Here is a 25,248-nt window from a genome sequence, read left to right on the forward strand (position 1 = left end):
CTAATAAAATACATCCCGACTAAGTATTTCAATTTTACAAATTGACGAATACATTAATGAAATTTTATTCAAATTGATCTCTACAAATACATTTATGAAATTTTGTTTAACTATTAGCATGTGAAGAAAAAGAGGATGAAATAATAAAAGTAACTTAGCTTGGAACATAAGTTACCTACTATTTTGGACCGGTCAGAAGACCAACCGCACGTCGACACGTGGCTGGACTTATACCGTCTTAAGACACCGCACGTAAGGGAGCACACCTGCTTGCGTGCAACGTACCACACAGGAGCACACTGTAACACCCCGTTTCCCAAAAATCAATTAATTAATAAAACATGCATCAGAGTAATTCCCAAACGGACATGACACACTACATTTTCAAGATTTCTTAAATAGAATATAAAATCTATTTAATAAACATCCTTCAAAGTCATCATTAATTTTACAGCGGAAAATTTGCATCAAAACAACAACAGCAACTGTTTAAATCTCCATAATTAAATTTTGGCATAAAAACCTTATCAACATAAATTCAACAACCATAGGGCTACGTCAGCAATATTCAAAAATTGATATATAGGAATGAAAAACAATAAGAAAATCCCATCCCGTACGTATCAGAGCCCTAAGACACTTGAGCCACCACTCCTACTAATCTTTATTACCTGCAAGTTACCCATACGAAGGGCAACATTTCCAAGCAGAAGGGGTGAGATTTCACAAACAATAATAATAAGCATATAATTCATCAAATGCATCTAACAACTTAAACTCCATCATATCAACAGTCATAACTCGATATCATAAACAACATCATAACAGCATCATTAATTCGTATTAACATTCTCCACCAAGCACCTCATTAACAACTCATGAATAGAGGACAACTTATCAACTATACGTAACATCATCATTTCATAATAATAATTATTCATCAAACATTCCATTAACAATTCATGAATAAAAGACAACTTATCAACTTAACATAACCCTCATCAAGTACATTTAACAACTCATGGGTAACCTCATGTAATATCATAACAACCCCACATTCAACATCATAAAAGATCATCATAACCTCGTCATACTCATCAACATAAACAACGTAAGAGTACACCACCTCTTATAACAGACAATCAAAGTAAGAGTACACCACCTCTTAGAAAAACAATAAAGTAAGAGTACACCACCTCTTATAACAACGACAAGTAAGAGTACACCACCTCTTAGAAAGACAATAAAGTAAGAGTACACCACCTCTTATAACAACGACAAGTAAGAGTACACCACCTCTTATAAAGACAACGAGTAAGAGTACACCACCTCTTATAAAGACGACAAGTAAGAGTACACCACCTCTTATAAAAGCGACAAGTAAGAGTACATCACCTCTTATAAAGACGACACGTAAGAGTACACCACCTCTTATAGAAACATCTAACATGATCAATCATCAACAACAGATACAACTACAACTTCAACAACAACACCAACGATGATAACAACATCGACAATTTGCATAATTTTCTTATGACTCATTCGGCAACGTACAACCCAGCACACTTACAATTTAAACCAACATTCACATCTTAATTAAGATCCAACAGCAACACTAGTAGCACATAGACATCCCAAAATATGACAATACCAAATGATAATCAACACTACTTAAACATCATACATTTTCCACATAAGGCATATAGTTATTTCACATAACCAACAACATTAATCATCTTAATTTCAGACTCTCTGAAGAACATTAATATTATAAACAACTTCGTTTCTACCCCAAGGACCAACTCACAACTTAGGTTAAATACTCTTAAACACCTTAATTAAACCCCTAGTACTTCTAGTTTTGAGGTTTGGAATTATTCCCTAAGTTTTGGATTAACTTAGAAACGGTTTTGCTGAATTTTCATAAAATTTCACTAAGACCTCCTTGGAGTATTTTCATCATAACTCCTAAACCAAAAATCATTTTCACGCCAAACTAGAGTCATTGGAAATCTAACAAAATTATCTACAACTTTCATGTTTACACCAAAGGCCAATTCAAAACAGAAACGTGTGAAAAAGACGCAAGAACGCGAAATAGGGGATGCTGTCAAAGTGCAGCTCGCGAGGCGAGTACGTTTACTCGCTGTGGCGAGTTGCGACAGACAACTCTACGGGAACAGACCAGTTTCCAGCCAAAAACCCAATTTTTCATCCACCCAAACCCCAAATTTGATAGGAAACTTAACCTATGATTATTGAACATCAATTCTTAACACAATTTCGATGGTTTCTACACTTTTCAATTCAAAAATCAATAATCAAAACCTAATCCCAATTATTCAACCTAAGAACAACAACATGTTAAATCACAAATTCAGAATTTATATACTATGATTACTGAATGTTAGTCTCACCCTTACCTTAGATCGATGAACAAAGCTCTACAGAATCTGATTCTCCCCACTTGGCTCTTCTCTTGGTTTTTCTCCCAAAACTCTGTTGTACGTGAAAACTGTTTCTCTGACTGACAGTTTCTAGTTTCTAATAATTCAGTAAAACATAACCTCCCACTTAATTTCTATTTATTAAAATAAAACCCCCAAGACTCCAATTAATTCTATTTCTCACATTATTCTAAATTCCCACTTATTCTATTAAATAGTAAAATAACTCATTTAATAAAATATAACACACCACATAATCAACATAATTATATAAAATCATATATATAAAAAAAAGACTTTAAATCAACCAATAATAATTAAATAAAATTGGGGCGTTACACACACCTTCATGTAGGGATCACCCTACATGTGTCATGCTCCATCCTTAATCACACGCCGCATTATCCGGAGACGGTTATGCCCAACGCGCACCTATATAAAGGTGAACTTGTTTCACCCTCAAGGTACATATCACTTTTCCCAACACTCCTTAAACACTCTTTCTCAGTTCCATTGAGCGTCGGAGTGCTAACGTGCCTGCAAACATCTTTCGTCCCACCGCAAATACTCATCTCCGTCGTGCCGAAAATAGTTACTGTCACACCAGAGCATTCTCTGCCGCCGTTGCCATTCAACCGTTCTCACTGGACAAATCACCAACTAACTAGTTTGCATTTGATTTGTAATTTCATTTTACATTTGACTCTCATTTTTTTAGTTCAGGTAGTTACTAGCTGGCATGTAGCCAATTGTATATAAGCTCCTATCATCTACCACTTCAAGCTAATGAATGATAATTGATTTTTCTGGTTCTAACAGTTTTTCTCTTCCTTCTCAAATGGCGGGGTTTTACTCTGATGGTATCAGAGCAGGTTCGAACCTGCTCTGCTTCCGCTACATCAATTTCAAATAATCTTTGTGCTTCTTTCTTTGATTCGTTATCAATTATTTTCAAGTCCAATAAATTTTGTTGAATATATATTTTTTAATGGAATTACTTGACTATATAATATAATTTTATTATTCCATTAGCTGCTCAAAAGTATCGGATAAGAGTTTGATTTTGTAATTTTAAAGGAAAGAGTTCGACAAACATTAATGTCATCATTATTAATAAAAAAATTAGTTGACAAAGTAAGTAAATTTCCAACGAATTTCCTCACAAATTTCCGTCGCAAAAAGCGAATTTTCTAGTAGTGATTATTGTCATCGTTATTAATAAAAAAAAAATATTCTTAGTTAGGGCAGTAATTTTAGTTATGTTAGTTGACAAAGTAAGTAAATTTCCAACGAAATTTAAAAACAATCACAACAGAATTTCCAATATAAATTTTAATTATTCTTAGTTAGACTTTTTACACAATTCTTAGATCATTTGCTTGGGGGTGAAGATAATGGATAGTTACATGTATTAAAGAAAAAAAATACAAACCTCATACTTCCAATGTTATATATATTGATAGAATCCGAAGAGTATTCATCACCCAAAAAAAAATCCAAAGAGTATTCTGAGAAATTAACTTAGATGGCAAGCAAAAAAATCAATTTTTGTTTCGTAATTTTCTTCCTATGTTATGGAATGCTAATTCCAACACTTGGTAACATATGTCTGCCAAAAGAACATGCTGCATTATTTGTATTTGGAGATTCATTGTTTGATGTTGGAAACAATAATTATATCAATACAACTAGTGATTATCAGGTTAACTACCCACCATATGGTGAAACCTTCTTCAAGTATCCAACTGGTAGGGTTTCTGATGGACGTGTGGTTCCAGATTTCATAGGTAATTTTTTACTTTTATTCTAAGAGCATCCATAGTGTAGACGCCTATTTTCAGGTACTTTAGGTTCAACGTGTACAAATCATTCATTTATAATTTCTTAATAGTAGTACCTAACAAGCATTCAATCCCTGCAATCCATATATCACACAAATTTCTTAAATGAGACCTACTAATCAACTATCAATAACTTTATATCATTACATTTCAACTTTTTAATATTAAAAGAGTGCGAGTCCCGTTTAAGATTGAGGATCTTAAGTAAGATCCAGAGTCTTATAAGACCCCTAAAAAATTTCTAAACAACACTTATAACTTATATGCAAAAACCTTCCAAAAAAAAAACTTATATGCAAATAATTTAACTTTATTTAATCTTTTATAATAAAAACATCTTATACGATACTCCCTCCCGTTACAATTTTAAAAAATTTATAAGAAACTTTTCAAAAAAAAATAATATTTGGTTCTATTTATAAGAAAAGGTCACAATTTTTAAGATGTATCTATTTCGTAAAAGACTTTCTTAACCCTTATTTAATGTTTGTCTTTTTAATATTAATAAATATATTTAATATTTCTCAAATTCCTATAAGGGCCGTATATTTATAAAAAAATTCAAAAAGTTGAACCAGTTAATATATGATTGTATTGGTTTTTATGTTTTTTTTGTTCTTCTAATTTGTTGCAGCTGAGTATGCTAAGTTGCCGTTAACTCAACCATACCTATTTCCTGGTTCTCAAGAATATATTAATGGAATCAATTTTGCATCAGCAGCAGCTGGGGCTTTAGTAGAAACCAATCAAGGACGGGTCAGTTTAATGTTGTTAATTTAACGAGTGTTTTTGGGGCATTCTTTAAGCATTTTCTAATGAATAAATTATTTTTTAAGCATTCTCCAATGAATAAATTATTTTGTTTAAAAATTAAAATTTCAATTTCTAATGCAATAAATGCACAAAATTTTATAAAATCTTACCACTTTAGGTGTTTAAAGAGTACCTCGAATGCACTCGTTAACATTTCCCTTAATTTAATAATGTCGTGCATGTTAATTTTTAGCTTAATCGTGCTTTACTTGTTCAAAAAACCACTCTTTAAAAAAATCCAATTTTTTGTTCACTCATCAAAATTTTGAAAACAGAAAATTGTGATGTGATAGTTTTTTTTTTGAAAAATCTATATTATTATAAATTCAATTGAATGATTCCACATCAGTAGGTTTTATGCCACATCAATAAAAAAATTCATACATCGTCATTTTTATATCAAAAAATCTAAGTAACTGTTTATATATTACCAGGTGATAGATCTAAAGACACAATTGAATTATTTCAAGAATGTCAAGAAAGTATTGAGACAGAGACTAGGAGATGAAGAAACCACAACTCTGTTGGCCAAAGCTGTTTACTTGATTAACATAGGAAACAATGATTATTTTGCAGAAAATTCCAGCTTATACACTCATGAAAAATATGTATCCATGGTAGTTGGTAATCTCACAGATGTGATCAAAGTATGTAAAAGTTTCTTTTCTTCTGCATTTTTTATATGGAAGTTCATTTCCTTATAATAAAAGCTTGTTTAGATTGATTTATTTAAACTCTTTTTATCAGTACATACATTTGCAAGATTGTTCGAGAGAGTTTACAAAAAAATTCATGACATACATGTTTATAGCATGTTTTCGTGCTCGTACATGGATGCGCTAGGTTGTATTCATGAGGAGTGTTTTCTGTTAGAATTAATTAGAGTTGATCTATCTGGTCTGTGATGTATTGTGTTATTTTCATTTGGGTTGTATCTAGGTCAAGTCTAATGCCCTCAGTCTCTGCATCTCTTGTTTGTTATTTAATATATTTTTGCTTCTTGCCTAAAAAAAAAAAGTTTATAGCATGTTTACAACTTATTTTTATAAGCTCGTAATAATAACTTATAAAAATAATTTTAACATATATGAAATTAATTAAGCCGTTTATTCAAACATGCCATAGATGATAGATCTTCTACTATTCTAATTGTTTAATTTCAGGGAATATATGAGATGGGAGGGAGGAAATTTGGGATTCTTAATCAACTATCTCTTGGCTGTTTCCCAGCCATCAAGGCATTTGTAAATGGATCTAAATCAGGTTCTTGCATTGAAGAGTTTTCAGCACTTGCTGAAGTGCACAACACAAAACTATCAGTGGAACTTAAGAATTTAACAAAAAAGATCAAAGGATTTAAATATTCATATTTTGATTTCTATCATCTATCTTTTGAAGTCATAAGGAACCCTTCCAAATTTGGTAGGTTATGTCATATTTATTTTTAGCATTATTTATTTTTAAAATTGAGTATAGTTACACCCTTCCAAAAAATTTTAGTTTTATTTGCATGTAGTGTTGTTAGTGTAAAAAGTTTTACGGTGGCAACAAATCACAACTAATTAAATGAATGACTTTTTTTTGAAGGAATTAAATGAATGACTTTAAAAATAGTTATGAAAAAAGTTTAATATTTTTGAATGAACAAACAATTATAATTGACTCACAAGGTAAAACACATTTACACCGACAATGTTTTTTTTTTTTTTAAAGAATTTACACCGATAATGTATATGGATTAATTTTTTTATTTTGTAATTTTATGCTAGTGTATTCCGTATTTTATTTTACCAAACCCTCGACGTCCTGTGTCATAAGCCTTCAAATCGGTTATATCTGAATGGCATATCAAATGATTTTATAGACATTTTTTTTTGTTGAGAGGGGTTATAGACATATAAGTACATAACTTATAACTTATATGATATTATTTTTTCAATTCAATTGTCAGTTTTGTAATATAAGTATAAAGTTATTGAACAATGTAATAGAATTTGCCTTCAAATATTACACGGTTATAGTTTCTTTATATATTTATTTGGTTCTAAATTTTTTGGCTTAATTTGATGATGAAAAGGTTTGAAAGAAGCAGGAGTGGCATGTTGTGGCAGTGGACCTTATAGAGGATATTTCAGTTGTGGAGGTAAAAGAGAAGTGAAAGATTATGACTTGTGTGACAATCCTTCTGAATATTTGTTCTTTGATGCCATTCATGCTACTGAAAGTGCTAATAGAATTATTTCCCAATTTATGTGGAGTGGAAATCAGAGTATCACTGGCCCTTACAATATCAAAACTCTATTTGAAGAATAATTCAAATATATATACAAACATAAATTAAGTTGTTTGTAAGATAAAATAAATGCATTGTTGTTTTCTTGATGTGTAAATAAGAATAACAATATACCGTGATTATAACTTATTTGATATGGATATTGTTATATGTAATGGTCGGAATTTAAACCTAAAACTTCCGACATATTTATGTAAGGGGTGAACTTCTAGTCACTCAAAAAAAAAAAAAGAATGTAATGCAGTGTGTCATTTTCTTGTTTGTTGACCAAGCCCTAATATAATTTCCTCTTTACCCCCCCCCATTGCATTTTTTTCTTCGTTAGACTATATTATCATTATGGAGTAATACTGATGGGATTGTTAATATTATTATATCAGAAATGTATGATTGAACGAGGTAATTAGAAATAAGTTTAACTTTGAAGTATTCCAAGGCTACTCCTACATAAGTTAGAAATGAAACGGTTAGAGTTTCAACCCAACATGTCAAGTATTAGAATGTGTTTGATATATATGCATAAAAGTTTAATCAAAAGGACTGGGACATGACACAATTTTGGTTTTTCAGAGAGTCTGAAATATTCTAACGAGGTTGGCATCTAACTGATACCCCATACTCTTCTCTTATTCAATATATTATTAAAAAAAGAACTTAAACTAATATGAATAAATGGAGAATCAAGAACTTAAACTAAGTTATTACATATTAAGGTGTTCTTGCCATATGAGGATAAAATATAATAAAAAATGTTAGGAATACTCTTTTAACACTCATTTTTGTATTGGGTGAAGCCTATGTGGGTCTCACCACTTTATATATGATCCATTTCAAATGTGTGATGCCCACTAGGGGTGGGCATAGTTTGGTTTGGGATGAAAACTGAACTGAACCGAACCGAACCGTTTGTTAAATTCAAAATAACTAATCGAATCGAACTTTCTGCATTTCAAACCGAACTGAATTGTTATTATTGATAGTGTTAAAAATAATATAAAAAAAACAACCGAAATCGAATTTTAGAAGTTCTGAAAACCGAATCGAACTGTTTCAAACCAATATGAACTGTTTTGGACTAAACTGATGAACTGAACCGAACTGTTTCAGTGCATCTCCAAAATGGTTAGTAATGGTTCATGTTTTATTAGCTTTACATTATATTATTATTTAGGAGTACTACTTGATGGGATTGTTAATACTATATGAGAAATGTATGATTGGAAGAGGCAATTATAGTTTGGTGCAAATAAGTTTAATTTTAAAGTATTCTAAGGCTACTCTTACATAAGTTTGGAATGAAACGCTCAAGAGTTTCAATCTAACAAGAGAAGGAATAGGATATTTTTAATCTGCATAAATGTGTAATCAAGGGACTGAGACATGAAACAATTGTCTCTTGTCTCATGTTTTTGATTTTCCATATTTGGGTGATTTTTGCACTCTAGTCGTCACCTTTCCCCATCCCTAACTTTTCCACCGCCATCTTCAACCTTTTAACCATGGATTTACTCAAGCTTCCACCCCGCAAACTAAACCACCACAAACAGATCTCATTCTTAAGCCTCAAAAGAAACCACAACGTACTTTTGCATGCTTAGTTTAATTGAAAGGAAAAAAGGGCTGAATATGTCTTTGGTCTCTCTAATTATCTTAACTTTCACTCTTATTTCTTTAAAAGAATTCATCGAATGACAATTGATCCCTCTTGTTAACTCTCTTTAACGATGTTGACGTAACATTGACACATGACAATTTTCCTTAAGAGACATTGACGTGCCACTAACACGTGGCAACTTTTGATAAACATAATTAAATAATTTCGAATGTTTAAATATTGTATCTTACTGAATTGTTTTCAAGTCTAAACAATTTTATTGAGTGTATATTTTTCAATAAAATCACTTGACTATAGTATTATTTTATCATTCTATGTTGTTCAAGAAATGTACGTAGTTCATCTGTTAGAGTTTGACTTTTTAATTCAGCTATGGTTAGAGTTTGATTTTGTAATTTTAAGGGGTAAAGTTTGAATTTCACCTGAGACAACCATAATATGAACATTTGTGTTAGTGTTATTTTTAGGGAACAAATTTTTGTTTTCAGTGTTATTAATAAAAAAAAAAAAAAAAAATCCTTATATTAGTTGACAAAGTAATTAGATGCATAATATATTAATATTTGTCCCTTTGCTGCCGTTTTTTAAGTTTAAGAAACTTCCAATATAAATTTTAATTATTTTTAGTTAGACTTTTTACACAATTCTTAGATCATTTGCTTGGGGATGAAGTTAATGAATAGTTACATGTATTAAAGAAAAAAATGCAAACCTCATGCTTCCCATGTATTATATATATATACTGTCACATTATATGATTATATATATTGATTGGACCCAAAGAGTATTCATCACCCCAACAAAAAAATCCGAAGAGTATTCTGAGAAATTAACTTAGATGGCAAGCGAAAAATTCAATTTTGGTTTCCTAATTTTCTTCCTATGTTATGGAATTCTAATTTCAACACAGTGCCTTGGTAATATATGTGTACCAAAAGAACATGTTGCGTTATTTGTATTTGGAGATTCTTTCTTTGATGTTGGAAACAATAATTATATCAATACTACTACTGATTTGCTGGCTAATTACCCACCATATGGTGAAACCTTCTTCAAGTATCCATCTGGTAGATTTTCTGATGGACGTGTCATTCCAGATTTCATAGGTAAAAATATGTTTTGAGAGATGACATAAGTTGTTTTCAACTTATTTTCATAATTTCTTTATAATACGCTTATATGCAAACAATTTAACTTTATTTTAGCTTTAATCGTACTTTAATGCATTTCAATTACATATACCAATTAACAATCTGATCATGATTACTTTGTTGCAGCTGAGTATGCTAAGTTACCGTTAATTCAACCATATCTATTTCCTGGTTCTCAACTATATATTAATGGAGTTAATTTTGCATCAGCAGGAGCTGGTGCTTTAGTAGAAACACATCAAGGACTGGTCTGTTTTATGTTGTTGATTTAATCATGTTATGCTTGTTAATTTTTTAGCTTGTCAATAAAAAATTTGGTACATCGCCATTTTTAGATGCAAAATCCTAGTAAGGGATCAAAAAACTAGATTTTAAATAAGGGAACTCATACGATGAGTGAGAAATGGAGAATCAAAACTGCAATATCTGAAACTAGGGTTTAGAACTGTTTAAGTGATGCTTGAGAATGCTCTCAAGAGGGGTATTTATATCCCTTTGTGGGTTTGTATTCCTGTGACTTAAGCCCCAAGCAACTTTAGCTTTAAAGTCATTTTACAGTGCTCTAGATACTTCTAGAAGCCTGTTGAGGCGGCGCCCTTTGGGAGAATGCGCCTAGCCTTCAGAAGCCCTTCTGGAGGGCGCCTAAGCCTTTCTGGAAAGCATTTGTGCCCTTAGGGATAGATTGACGGTCCATTATCTGACAAAAAAATTTATTTAAAGATTGTTATGTAGCATATATATATGACATTTGTGTATGAGATTTTGATGATATGGTGTTTGGATATTTCCAGGTGACAGATCTAAAGACACAATTGACTTATTTGAAGAATGTCAAGAAAGTATTGAGACAGAGACTAGGAGATGAAGAAACCACAACTCTGCTGGCCAAAGCTGTTTACTTGATTAATATAGGAGGGAATGATTATTTTGTAGAAAATTCCAGCTTATACACTCATGAAAAATACGTATCCATGGTAGTTGGTAATCTTACAACAGTGATCAAAGTATGTAAGAGTTACTTTACTTCTGTATTTTTATATTGAAGTTCTTTTGGTTATAATAAAAGCATTTTTAAATTGACTTATTTAAACTTTTTTATCAGTACAAACAATTTGTAAGATTGTTTGAAAGAAGTAATAAAACAACTCATGACATACATGTTATAACCTATTTTCAACTTATTTTTATAAGCTCAATTATAGCTTATGAAAATAACTTATAACATATATGAAGATAGTTTGACTTTATTTATATTTTGTAAGATTTCTTATGCTTTTTTTAAGGAAATAAGCAACTAATTAATCTGTTTATTCAAACACGTCCTAAATATTTTACTATTCTAATTATTTATGTATCTGATTCATTCCAATATTTAATTTCAGAGAATACATGAGATTGGAGGGAGGAAATTTGGGATTCTTAACCAACCATCTTTTGGTTGTTTTCCAATCATCAAGGCATTGGTAAATGGAACTAAATCAGGTTCTTGCATTGAAGAGTATTCGGCACTTGCCAAAGTGCACAACACAAAACTATCAGTGGAACTTCATAATTTAACGAAACAGATCAAAGGATTTAAATATTCATATTTTGATTTATATCATCTATCTTTTGAAGTCATAAGCAACCCTTCCAAATTTGGTAAGTTATGGTATATTTATTTTTAGCACTGTTTATATATCTAAATTTGAGTATTGATGATCAATCATACATCGTTCAATAACTATATTTTTTTGTCTCATTTAAATTTTTTATCTTATTTATTTGTAACATTTGAGTTTTTTATCTTATTTTTTTATCTCATTCAAATCTTTTATCTATTAATACATGTACAAGTTGGTCCTTTCTTCATTTTTATTAAAAACAAAAGTGTTGAGGTGGCTTGCCACGTATGATTAATAGTAATAGTTTTTATTATAAATAATTTTTATCATTTAAAAACTCAGAAAAAAAATATATTCATATTATTCTTCATATATTCATCATCTTCACGATCATCATATTTTTTTATCAAACCCATAAAATTCAAATCAAAAGGGGTGTGTTTGAATTCCGGGTTTAGGAGGGGAGAGTTTACTTTTCTTTTTTAAATTATGAACTATATAACATGTTTTTCTAAAATACATTAATTGCGATTGAAGTATTATATGTTTGTTTATCATGTTAATATGCTAACTTTTTAAAAAATATTTCATAATGTCCGTAATTTAAAAATGAAAATCAAACCCTCCCTTCTCTTACCCTCCTAAACCCTCCATCCAAACACACCCTAAGATTTAGTGTCTCAAATCAAAGCCTAGAAAATAACAACCCTATAATAATCATATGTGGCTAGTCTCATCTATGTTTTTTTAATGAAAATATAACCAAGTTGCATGGGCTCCAGTGCAAGGAGCTCATTCCAAGGACGTACCCGGGGAATACCGGATTCGATTCCAAGGGGAGCAACGTTTGGGCAGTGTGCATGCCTCTACGCATGAGCCAGATTAATCGCTCATCTTTGATGGATCGGAAACCGGTGCAAAAATAAATAAAAAAATGAAAAAAAAAGACTAACTTGCAAACATTTCAAGAAATGAAAGATTTGAAAGAGACATAAAAAAATATTAAAGTACTCAACTGTTACAAAAAAATTATAGCAAATTAAATGAATGACTTTAAAAGCAGTTATGAATAAAGTTTTTTTTTTTTTTTTTGATAAGGCACAAAACACTAAAAGGCAGGATTAGGGACCTGAACCCATGTACAGTTATGAATAAAGTAAAACATTCGAATGATTTGACAGTTATGATTGATTGAGAATGTAAAATTGACAACGCATATAAATCTTTTTTTTTTTTTGTTATTCCTTTGGTGACCTGCATATTTGTATTATGAAATTGACTTACCATGAAATAGGTTATATCCTAAAGGCATATCAAATTACATGATATTAGTTTTCAATTAAATGATGAGTTTTGTAATATAGGTATATATATACGAAAAAGTTATTGTAATAGCATTCAAATATCACACTGCTATAGTTTCTTTACATTTATCTAATTCTAAAATTTGTGACTTAATTTGATGATGAAAAGGTTTGAAAGAAGGAGGAGTAGCATGCTGTGGTAGTGGCCCTTACAATGGATATCACAGCTGTGGAGGTAAAAGAGAAGTAAAAGATTATGATTTGTGTGATAATCCTTCTGAATATTTGTTATTTGACTCTACTCATCCTACTGAAGCTGGGAGTAGGATTATATCCCAATATATGTGGAGTGGAAATCAAACTATCACCGGCCCTTACAATCTCAAAACTCTATTTGAAGAATAATTCAACTATGTATAGATACACACATACAAATAAAGTTGTTTGTATATAAGACAAAATAAATGCATTGTTGTTTTCTTGATGTGTAAAAATAAGAATACAAGGGTTGAAACATTGTGAGTATAAAATGATAGTGTGATAGGTAAGGATTGAAGTTCGAACTTCAAATTCACCACTTATTTATTTGAGTGAATTTTTAGCCATTAAAAAAAAAATAAGAATGTAATACGATGTTTCATTTTCTTGTTTGTTGACCAAGCCCTGATATAATTCCCTCCTAATGACTCCTTTCCATTTTTTTTTTTCTCTCTCGTTAGATTAGATATAATATTATCACTATCCCCTTGAGCTTAACTCAGTTGGTATGGATATTACATATTATATATAGGGGCCGTGGTTCAAACCCCGGACACTCCACTTCTCCACAATTAAATTATGTGAGCTCTAACCACTAGGCTACTTGACTAAAAAAATAAATATAATATTAACATTACATTGTATTATATGAGAAATGTATGATTGAAAGAGGTAATTGCAATTGGATAAAATCTACCACATATACGAGGTAGATATCTTAATTCATGGATATAAAAAACGGATATTTTAACTTTTCGTTAATTAATGGATATTGATGCGGATTTGATAGTACCTATACATGCGGATATTCATACCTATTATTAAACTAAGTAAATTACGTAAATAATCTAACTATCGTTTCAATTTCAGTAAAAAAAACCCTAATACTTTACAATATTACTACGCGACGCTTCAATTCTCTAAAACTTTGTTTTTGTTAAATATGATGAACTTTATTTATGTTTTTGTCCAGGAACTTTGTTTTTGTTAAATGTGATTAACTTTTTTTTTTTTTTGTTAGAAATGAAATGTATTACATTATTATGTTTGGTAAGAAGAAGAAAATGAATGTTTTGAACATTTGTTGTTAAATTTTAGGTAATTATATCTTTTTCAAAAAATCTTTTAGGTAATTATAAAAAGATTAACAATGATCATTTTTTAAAAATGTTATCCATAGTTTGTATATACCCGCAAATACCTCAAAATCAGTGGATTATCCGTTAAGCAAATATCTACACGGATGTAGAGAAGGCACATATCATGTTTATCTAATAGGGTGGACACGGATATCATACCATTTGCGTTTACGGATATCCATTTACATCGTTAGTCCTAATTGTCAAAGTCTATAGAAAGTTGATCTTTAGACACCTCAAAATCGCTCACCTTGTTGAAAAGTTTGTCGAAAAGTACGAACGGATCAAATTTTACACACAGAAATAACTAATCAAGCATTACAATGTATCAAATTTGACTAAAAAGCAACTATCAAGTCTAAAAAGTAAGTTTTGACTAAAGAAGTACCCACCATGAATTAAGCCAAAAAAGTGAATGTTAAAAGAGTGATGAAAAGAGAGTATTGTTAACCCTGCTCTTTTTTGTTATTTTTGGAGTGTTACGTGGAAAAATGGAAGTGAGAAGAGTAATTTACGAGTAAATACTCAAATTTGTCCTTGAATTTGCAACGACTAGCCAACTTCGTCCCCTAATTTATCGAAATATCAAATTTGTCCTCGAATTTAACAGACGTCCATCAAATTCATCCCTCCGTCCAATATCTCTGTTAGTGATGCTGAGGTGTCTTCTTGTATGTTGTGTTGTTTTGTACACGTGTCATATAGTCAGCCATGTGTACAAGGACCAATTTGATGGAAACGCAACAAATTTTAGTTTTAACTTTTCATTTTCAATTTTTTTTTTCAATTTTACCCCTCTTTTAAGGATCAATTTGATAGTAAGTGAACTAATTTAGGGACTGATTTGATTAGAAATTTAGGGATTGATTCGATTGATTTTATTGCAGGGAGTGAGTACAAGGAGGTATGGCATGAGAGGAGTTATTTCAACTGAAAGGCCTAGGCAAGCACCAATGAGGGGTCCTGCTCCATAAAATCCAACTGCTCCTGGAGTTATTAGAGTACCATATCAAAGTTATGGGCAATCCGGTTCTATTCAACCCCAATTGATGGCGTTTATCACAACCCCAGGATTTCCAAAGAATTGATGCAATGATGCATGTTTAAATTATGTTTTTGGAGTTGTTTTTATGCCCCTAATTGGGTTTCTTTTTTACTATGTAAGATTTAAAAACATAGAATGTATGACTTATAACATATGAAGCCCCGATACGGATACGGGTGCGGGTACGATACAATACAGGTACGCAGATACGTGAATTTTTAAAATTTAGGATACGATACGGTTAGGATACGTTAACAAAATTTTATAATAAAACTTATATGTATGTAAAATATTCGAAGAAAATTAACATTGTACTCTTCATTATTGTATTATTATAAAAGTTATAATTTTTTAAAAATAATACATGTGATCAAAATATATTTTTTTTGAAAGTTTTCTTATAAACCATATTACATTTTCATATGTTGGGATATTGAGAGAAACATCATTAAAAGAACTCAACACAAATTTTATCTAATGTTGATTAACTGAATCACATCTCTCGCTATGTTCATCCACAAGAAGTATAATTTTAAGTGTTTCATCGAGAAACAGTTCTATTGATGCATATCTAAAATTGAGTCATATACATCTATAATGAATTTTTACAACATTGTCTCACTTTCTTACTCTTCATCTTTTTCTAGGATATGTGTCTGTGAAGTATCTTGGAAGTATCATTGTGTATTTGTGGAGTATCACACAAGTATCCGATAAAATATTTATTAAAAATTAAAATAATTAATTCTGATACTTCGTGGATACGTATCCGCGAGTATCCGTGGAGTATCGGTATCTGATACGTATCTGGTACGGGCACGTCTCCGTTTTGGAGTATCCGGGCTTCATAACTTATGACTTGTTAATGCCCTATAGTTGGGTTGCTTTTTACATATGCAATATTCCTGCACTTGTAGTGCAATGACTTGATTATGGCTTATTTGATGGTATATTTTAAAGAGAAATGATATTTGTACAAACACTTTATGACAACTTTCTTTCTTATACTCACATTATATTCGTATTCTCTCTCTCTCTAAGAAGAGAACAAATGAAAGTTGTCATCAAAGATATCACAAATAGTTGTACAAATATCACTACTCTATTTTCAATAATCAAACTGTGTCTCTTTACTTTTTTACTTTGTTATGCAAATATATGCATCAAGGATCACATTGACATATATTTAACAAATTCAAGAACTTACTTTGTTCTGCAAATTGTGTCTCGTTAACATTTTCCTTTTTATATAATGTAGAGATCGATTTGATAAATAGACAAATAATTTAAGGACCAATTTGATGAAAATATTTTGCCAGAAATGTTGCATTCATATTCATCTTCAACCTCTTTTGATTACAACATTACACACACCTAGTACAATACAATGACATGTTAAACAACCCAAACAAACAAATTATGATTATCAAATACTTAATACTTAGTCAACCTAAGTTCAAATTCTAGGACACCAACATTCAAGTACTCTCACATCACCATTCAAGATAGAGCTTGAAGATGAATACCGACTTTGATAACCGTTTTTGCCCATACGTGTCCACCGTCCATCATTTTCGGATTCAACCTGAACACCAAAGCTTGAAGAAATTTTGGGGATTTTTGAGTTTTGGATTCAATAAAAAAAATTAGGTTTTGAAGTTTTTAGAATTTGGGAAGAAGGTTGTCATCAATTAATGGAAGAAATTTTGGGGATTTTGGACTATAGATAACAAATTGTAAAATCAAGGTTCCATTTTTATAGATTTGAGGAAGAAAGTGCCGTTGCATAACAATCATTTTTCTGCAAATAATTCAATTCAATTTGGTCCTTAAAATTTTTGTCACTTTCGACCAAATTAGTCCCTACTTGCGTGACATCTGACATGATAAGCCTTGTGAGTTGTGAGAGGTTAATAGAACACGTCAACACTTTAACATCCTAACTTGACAGAGAGACTAATTTGATTGACATTTGACAACTTCAAGGACTAATGTGATATTTCTACAAATTGAGGGACAAATTTGACGGATCATTGCAAATTCAAGAACAAATTTGAGTATTTAGTAATTTACTGGACAAAGTCGTCTCTCTCTCTCTCTATCACTTGTTCACTCTTCAGGCTTCACAGTACTACTACGACTACACATTCACTGCACTTGCAAAGCCATGTCTATGGCTTCTTCAGAAGGAACATGTTTGGATCAAAGTGTATCAGAAAAAGTTATCTCTTTATACAATTCACTTCCAAAGAAAGGCAAACCACAAGGTCGTGAAGTCACTGTTTTGGCCGCTTTTCTTCTCTCTTCTCCTTCCAATGGTATTCTTTCTCTTCTCAATTTTCAATACCCATTAACCAATTTTCAATTTTTAATCCAAAATTGAAGTAAAAATTTGAACTTTTTATTTGGGGTGTTAAGAATTGAAGGTGGTTGCACTTGGAACTGGAACAAAGTGTATTGGACGCTCTATGTTACGTCCTTATGGTGATGTTGTTCATGATTCTCATGCTGAAGTTATTGCTAGAAGAGCTTTGATCAGGTTTAACTTTTTTCTTTTGTTTAAATTCTGTATATTTACTATGCAACGTAAATTCTTCATATAATCAATTTGGAGTTGGAAGTGTTAGTGCATGTTTGGTTATGCAGTGATGAATATTGATTTTGAACTATGAAGCACGGACACCAGACACACCTACACAGATACTAATTTGAGAAATTGACATAAATCATAGGCGTTGTGTTAGTGTAGTGTCAGACATGCATGTCTGACATCGGGACACACCTGATCCGAGGAGTGTTGTGCTTCATAGATTTTGAATGGATTGATTTTGTAAAATTGAAAGTTAGTTGAATGTAAACTGATCTATGGTAGGATACATTTACGTAAAAGTAAGCTGAACAGTAAATTTTAGTGTAAAAATCACGTTGAGACTCAAAAGCTACAAATCCTAGCTTGAAGGTAGAATCAGTTATGGAGGCAAATTCAATTATATTCAAAGGCAACCAAACATGCCAAAATCAATTTCACTTCTTAGGAATCAATTTTGATCAATTTGTGTCAATACGATGTGTCAATTTTTAACATTGATAGTGTAGACTTGTTTGTGAACCATATCTGTATTCCTTAATGAGTTGTGTGATTTTGACATAAGAATTTGACATCAAATTTCGACAACAAATTAGACGGTTAACACAATTCACATATGTGGTTGATTATGGTCAATACATGGTTAATGAATATATTAAGGTGCTGCAACTCATTAACAATTCCCCGTGCGTAATTTAACTATGATTTTGAATGTCATTAGCCACAATTTTCAAGTGCACGCATATCTGTTAATCATCCAAATTATGTTCAATATATGTTTTTCAGGTGTTCAAATATACATGATATTCATTGATCACAATTTGTGTTCAAATATACACTTTCATAGACCCTTTCTGGGCTGCATTTATTAACTTTAGCTTTATATAATTCCAAAATACAGAAAAATGTATACTATGTGTTTGATGGATCATTTATGAGTTGTGGTATCTTGTTAATTCATTAACCATAAACTGAACTGCGTTAACCACATATTTGAACTGCATCAACTATTTAATTTGATGTCAATTTTTTATTTATCAAAATATCATTTATCTGCCTTAATACATACTTTTACATTTCATTTTTCTAAAGTTGTATAAAATATAAGGTGGTTACTACTCTTTGTTTTCAACAAAGTTTCCAATCACGGACTCATGGTTGCTTAGTAGTTCTTCATTTTGCGAAGAATAGTGGCTGATGTGTACTTTGTGGCTTCAACTGCGGTCATTAATACTTCAAAATACTCGTTGTTGTAGCCAAGATCACACTTAAAAAGCCTTTTTTAAAACCATGCTTATTGATTAATTTAACATCTTGCATTTAGAGAAGATATTATTTCATTTTTTTTTCTATTTACACCAGGTTCTTCTATACACAGATTCAACGTCTATCTGAACCAAGTAGCAAATCTGCACCTAGCAATGGAGCAAAACGGTTCAAAGTTGATGATAACAACTTAGCATTCGAGGTGGACGAAGGGTGTCTTGACAAACGGAAATATACCTTAAGAAGTGGTTGGAAATTACATATGTATATATCACAATTACCATGTAATTTAATTCCTCATTTTCGCATCCTTTTCTCTCCATAGTGAACTTGTCTTCAAAATCCTTCCTTTGTCACTATCCGAGGTAGGTTCAACAGTAATTTCTTTTTTGTGTTTCGTTTTGTAGGTGGAGATGCTTCACTGAGCTCGCTTGTGACTCCTTTGGAAAGTGTGCCTTTAGGGGAAAATGGTCCACATTCATCATCAGGTAAGCTACATTTTACGTATAACTTGACTGAGGCCAAGAGAATGCTTATAATGGATTTAGGATATGCAATAATTTGTAAGTATAGTGAAACATTAATAAAATTTGAAGGAATTTTTGAGGATGTAAGAATAGGGTTTTAAGAGGAGTAAATTTGGCACATTATGATTTAGAGTAAAATATTATGCTTTGATTGGTGAGTTTTGAGCTGTAGAAGGCACCAAACTATCTGATCGATTCAAAGTAGAAAGTGGGAATTGCAGGGTTTTGAGTAGAAAACAATTTTTTTTTTTGAAGAAGCTAAACTAGCCCACCCAAATTGGCACCGGGAAGAATCAAACCTAAGACCTTGAGGAGGAGCACACTCCAAGGTCCCAAGCGAACACCACAAGACCAACCCAAGTGGGTTTGAGTAGAAAACAATTAAAAGATTGAAGCATCAAGTTTGCTAAAAAAAAATATTGGAAGATCAAAACTATACATTAGATATCATAGAGGGACCACAAGTTCAATTATAGCCAATACTTTGCTGTAACTCTTTCCCTGTTATTCTTCAAAAAATGCTTTTTAATTATATTAATTATTAAATTTGAATTTTGAAGCCATAGTTGTTATTTCAAATGTTATATTCAATGCAAATTTTTAATTTGAACGTTAACTGTTGTTTTTTCTGATCTGATGAGAAATACTTTTGCCTTTCATTTCAGTTAATAGTTCAAAACAAATAGGAATGGTCCAGAGGAAGCCAGGTCGTGGTGATACAACCCTGTCAGTTAGTTGTTCTGACAAGATAGCACGTTGGAACGTTGTTGGCATTCAAGGTTAGATATGCTTAAACCAGAATTGTTCTGTGTTTGTAGTTGTTGCATCAAAATCATATGTGATGTTATTTTTGCAAAAGTTCCTGGTATAAAAGTAACAGTTTTAATTGTGTCAATCAAACAAAATTGACATTGAGGATCATATTGTTCTGTGTGAATGTAGGATTTTGTGTTAACTATGTTTGTTATACCATTCTGAGAGATGCTGGTTTGATGATTATTACAAATCTTATACATTTTTAGTTTATAGTTTAAATGAAAGCATAGATATGAAGTTTGAGGTATTTTTGGAACTATCACTAAACAAATAATCAGTTTTAAAAATCATGAAATAGAACTCATATGTGAAGTAATTTAGCGTGATTGATTACATTTGTTCGGTTAAATGTAGTAACTTGGTTCATCTTATACCAGGAGCTTTGCTTTCGTACTTTCTCCAACCTGTATATCTTTCGTCAATTACCGTTGGTCTTCCACATACCAGTCCTGAAAATTTTCAATTCGAGGATAACTTGAAAAGAGCTTTGTATGATCGTATTGTACACTTGGAGAATGCGCTAACATCTCCATTTCTAGTGAACCAGGTCTGTGGAACATTAAGTATATCTGTGACTGACTTAAAGACTGCATTGTAGGATGCCTAATTTTTATGTATTTTTCATTTCGTAGCCGCTATTTCAGGCTGCCCCTGTACCGCCAAACGATTTTCTGCAATCTGAGAGTTCTGCTAACAATTTGACATGCGGGTACTTGTGTGAAGATGTTCATTTTACTGTATGGTTTTTTGTTGCATTTAGCTGAATGCTTAAATTTTCAGGTATTCTATATGTTGGAATGAATGTGGCTTACATGAAGTCACTCTTGGAACTACCGGAAGAAAGCAAGGCACGTCTGCAAAAGGGGCACTCTATCCATCAACGGAGTCGTCTTTATGCAAGTAAGCGGTCAATTTGTACCTAGACCTAAGCCCTGTTTAATTGTTAGGATAAATTGCTTAATTAAGCAGTTAAAGCATTAATGCTTATGTATAAGCTTTTTCTATGACAAAACATACAATAAAGTCACACTGTTTTCATATAAGTTATAAGCTGATTTCATAAGCTATTATGGAGAGCTTATGGAAATAAGCTGAAAACAGGTTATGGACATGTCATAAGCCCTCTCACAGCTTGCTTATGCCAATAAATAAACTCAAAGGAGACAATCCAAACAGACCTAGCAGATATTTTTCTTGTTAAAGACTGACTGTAATTGCTTTCCAGAAAGAGGCTGTTAGAGGTTTTCTTGCCATTGAGAGAAGAGTTTTTGGCCAAGTCCCTGGATGACGATATTACTTACCGAGAACTGAAGGTATTTCATGTGATGGTTTAGTTTATTATGTTGTCCTTGGATATAGCGGGGATGAATGTTTTTGGTTATTCACCTTTTCACTTGTTTTTTGCATGATGAATCCTTTGCAGGATGGTGCTGAAGAATATCATTTAGCTTCCAAGATTTTTAAAGGGAAGCCACCTTTTAGCAACTGGTTCGTGAAACCATTGGACTGTGAGGCATTCCCCATTTCAAAATAATAATACATTTAAGCTTTGTTTGAGAGCATGGTTTTGGAGGGAAGGAGACCAGGGGAGGGTTTATTATATTGATAATATCTCATCGGGTGTGAGTTTTCAAAAAAGAGGATTTTTGAGATTTTTAAAAAATTCTCCAAAGCGCTCTTTTTCGGCTTTTGTTTTTCCTATTTCCCCAAACCGCTCTTTTTCGGCTTTTGTTTTTCCTATTTCCCCAAACTGGATAGTTTATCCTTCCTTTTAGACAAGGCGAGGGATTGTCATATCTTTCTGTTCCCTTCCCTCTCCTCTTAACTCCCAAACATAGACTACCTATCTAAAGCGGAAAGCATATTACGCCAATTGAAATTCATGCAAGAATCCAACTTTTGTTATATGAGAATGTAAGCTCATTTGGCACCAGTTCTATTCAAGATTATGAAATCTGGATTGCACCGTCCGGTTCAACCGGTCTGTTTGGGAATTTGGCATATGTCCGGGCAAATAAATTAATAATACTCTTTGCATAAAAACCAGTTCAGAAACAATTTCACCAGTTTTATGACAGTTCACAGTTCACAGTTCTCAGTAATTGTCATTTTTAAAGCAATGTGGGACTCAATCTTCGGTAATTTGCTTCTTTGGGCAGTTAAAAATGCAAGTCAATATTGGTCTTAGACTTGTAGTAATGCCCCATTCTTCAAATATTTCTCACGTTTCCTAACATCTTTGTTCACAGCCTCGACGCATGGTAGTTGAATGCGCCATCCGGAAGTTACGCAACCCACAGTTCATTTTGTGTGATATGTGGTACAGATAGATATTTTATATCTAACTGTAGGAATTTGTTTAAGTCTTATCTTCCATTTTCCTTCTAAATGATTAGGAATTTTGATTCATACCGGCTATCATAGGTGTAAAAGTATTAGTCATGCACGTTGAGTAGCAAGTGCTACTAGGGTGTGTTTGCGAGATGGTTTTTGGAGGATTTTCGAGGGGAGGGCTTTGGAGGGTGAGGAATGATATTTGAACATCATTTTTGTACAACCAACAACTTTTTTGCTTTTTAATATATTTTTACTGATTTTGATTTGCGTGCTCCTCACATTGTGTTGTTGCATAAGTTGTACAATTTTGGTTGTACAAATAACACAACTATGTATCATGATGTTCTTTCAATTTTCAAATATCAATATCAATCAAATATATACTAAAATATAGACTTAGCTCTCTAAAACCTTCCCCTCCAAAATTCAACTCGCAAACATACCTTTAGTTTATGTTTGGAAAAGTGAGAAAACACGGTGTCTATTCAGGGCTCACATTTGTAGCTTCGAAAAAATCACATTGAAATTATATCGGTATGCATGAAAAATAAGATCGACGTGTAACGAAATACAATGTTAATGTTTCTAAGGCTGGTTTTGATTTTACCATGGGTGAAATGAACATCATGTTGATGGTAATATTGTTCCAGGCTGTTGCATTTATTTAGCTTTATAAAAACCTATGAGTTAGTTGCACTACAAGCTACTATATATTATGAAATATATAAATAATCAGAGTTATGACTTTCAATGGAAAACCGACCTTCAAAATAATTTGGCTTGAATATTACAAATCAAAAAGGTTCACTGAAATCTTAATTAACACAATTCTAAGATGGCACATGGGTTGAGGATTGCCGTTGATGTTCAACAATTTGAAGATTGATTCATTCTCATTAGTTTGGTTCACATTATGATAACGTAAATGTCTATACAATATATGCTATTTTGGACAAAAGAACCAAATATGAGGTAAAAAAAATACTTCAATACAATATTATTTCCACAATCAAGGTGCAACTTTGTTGACTTTCAATTAGGGAGTTAACCAAATTTATTGGCTTCAAAATGCTATGAACCTAACTTTATCGGTAGGCTTAATAGCCTTCTTTCCTACCTTATTGACTTTTTAAGTTTGCAATATGTATATTTGGAATCTTTTTTTTTGAAAGTAAATTTGTAACAAAACTTATGTTTAAATTTCTAAACACAAGGCAAAAACTATGTATATTTTTTCAATTTCGTTATGTATATTGAATAAAAATAGACATATATTGTTTTAAAATTCATAAAGCTCCAATTAATTTTGGTAGACTCAAAGTCATCTACTACTCCAAAAAGAAAATCATCTCAAAAGATGGAGTAGAATGGAAAATAGGGAAAGATTTCTTGGACGAGCTTCAACCACAAATCAACTTTTTATTTTACTTTTCTTTTGGACTTATATATATATATATATATATATGTGTGTGTGTGTGTGTGTGTGTGTGTGTGTGTATATGTATATGTATATGTATGTTGACATAAACACTTCAATGTTTATCATGCAAAAAATCCTAAAAGAAGCAAGCACATGGAAATCTGACTATTGATTAGCTAGGCATAATAGGTGAAACTTAATGTAATAATAATTTGATTTAAATTATAATATAGTTTGCTACTTTGCTTAATAGTTTTGGCCTATATTTGAAGTAATTGACTAGTTTGTAGCAGTATATATACTGAAAATTTGGTCTACATTTTGGTGCCTTTTCGTTTACGCAACATGATAGTGCCTCATTAATTAATTGAGAATAATGGAAACAAAATACACGTATAATTGAACAATTATTTTCAAAGTTTTAAATTTTTCTACATGCATCAATCAAGTTTCCGAAAACTGTAACATCAAATTGAGGAGTAAACGACGGGAACAAACGTGGAATAGTCTTTATAGTCAAGTGAACCTTAGGTTAAAAAAAAGCGTAACTTGAATGGTTCAGATGGGAGTAAGGACAAGTTTTGAGAAACCAAACAATTTGGTTTAAGTGGTTAATGATCTTTATTAATGACGAATTGTTGAGAAGAAAGTGTGTTTAATATCTAGTGAAACGATTTTTGGTCAGACTTTATTTACCTCTCGGCTGAATTTTGGATTACCAAGGTTTTTCTCTCTAAGTTTCAGAAAGTTAACACACAAAAATAACAAGTTTGAGGAGGAAG

At 31.6% G+C, this 25,248-nt stretch overlaps 3 protein-coding genes across 3 annotated transcripts; all 3 read left to right on the forward strand.

Moving 5' to 3' along the window:
* The first annotated feature begins 3,917 nt into the window (after positions 1-3,917).
* Positions 3,918-7,677, forward strand: LOC25500920 (GDSL esterase/lipase 1). The gene is made up of 5 exons (XM_013589422.3): positions 3,918-4,237; positions 4,926-5,047; positions 5,539-5,751; positions 6,268-6,526; positions 7,182-7,677. Exons 1-5 carry the CDS (start codon positions 3,976-3,978, stop codon positions 7,415-7,417), a joined length of 1,092 nt encoding a protein of 363 aa, XP_013444876.1. The 5' UTR covers positions 3,918-3,975; the 3' UTR covers positions 7,418-7,677.
* A 2,100-nt stretch (positions 7,678-9,777) lies between these two features.
* Positions 9,778-13,731, forward strand: LOC25500921 (GDSL esterase/lipase 1). The gene is made up of 5 exons (XM_013589423.3): positions 9,778-10,118; positions 10,290-10,411; positions 10,955-11,167; positions 11,546-11,804; positions 13,241-13,731. The coding sequence occupies exons 1-5, from the start codon at positions 9,851-9,853 to the stop codon at positions 13,474-13,476; spliced, it is 1,098 nt and encodes a 365-aa protein (XP_013444877.1). The 5' UTR covers positions 9,778-9,850; the 3' UTR covers positions 13,477-13,731.
* A 3,856-nt stretch (positions 13,732-17,587) lies between these two features.
* Positions 17,588-23,118, forward strand: LOC25500922 (tRNA-specific adenosine deaminase TAD1). Its single transcript, XM_013589424.3, has 10 exons — positions 17,588-17,831; positions 17,932-18,052; positions 19,463-19,650; positions 19,774-19,854; positions 20,559-20,672; positions 21,087-21,256; positions 21,342-21,418; positions 21,490-21,609; positions 21,935-22,022; positions 22,133-23,118. The coding sequence occupies exons 1-10, from the start codon at positions 17,681-17,683 to the stop codon at positions 22,241-22,243; spliced, it is 1,221 nt and encodes a 406-aa protein (XP_013444878.1). The 5' UTR covers positions 17,588-17,680; the 3' UTR covers positions 22,244-23,118.
* Positions 23,119-25,248: the final 2,130 nt, after the last annotated feature.

This window comes from Medicago truncatula, chromosome 8, assembly GCF_003473485.1.
Source record: "Medicago truncatula cultivar Jemalong A17 chromosome 8, MtrunA17r5.0-ANR, whole genome shotgun sequence".
NCBI lineage: Eukaryota > Viridiplantae > Streptophyta > Magnoliopsida > Fabales > Fabaceae > Medicago > Medicago truncatula.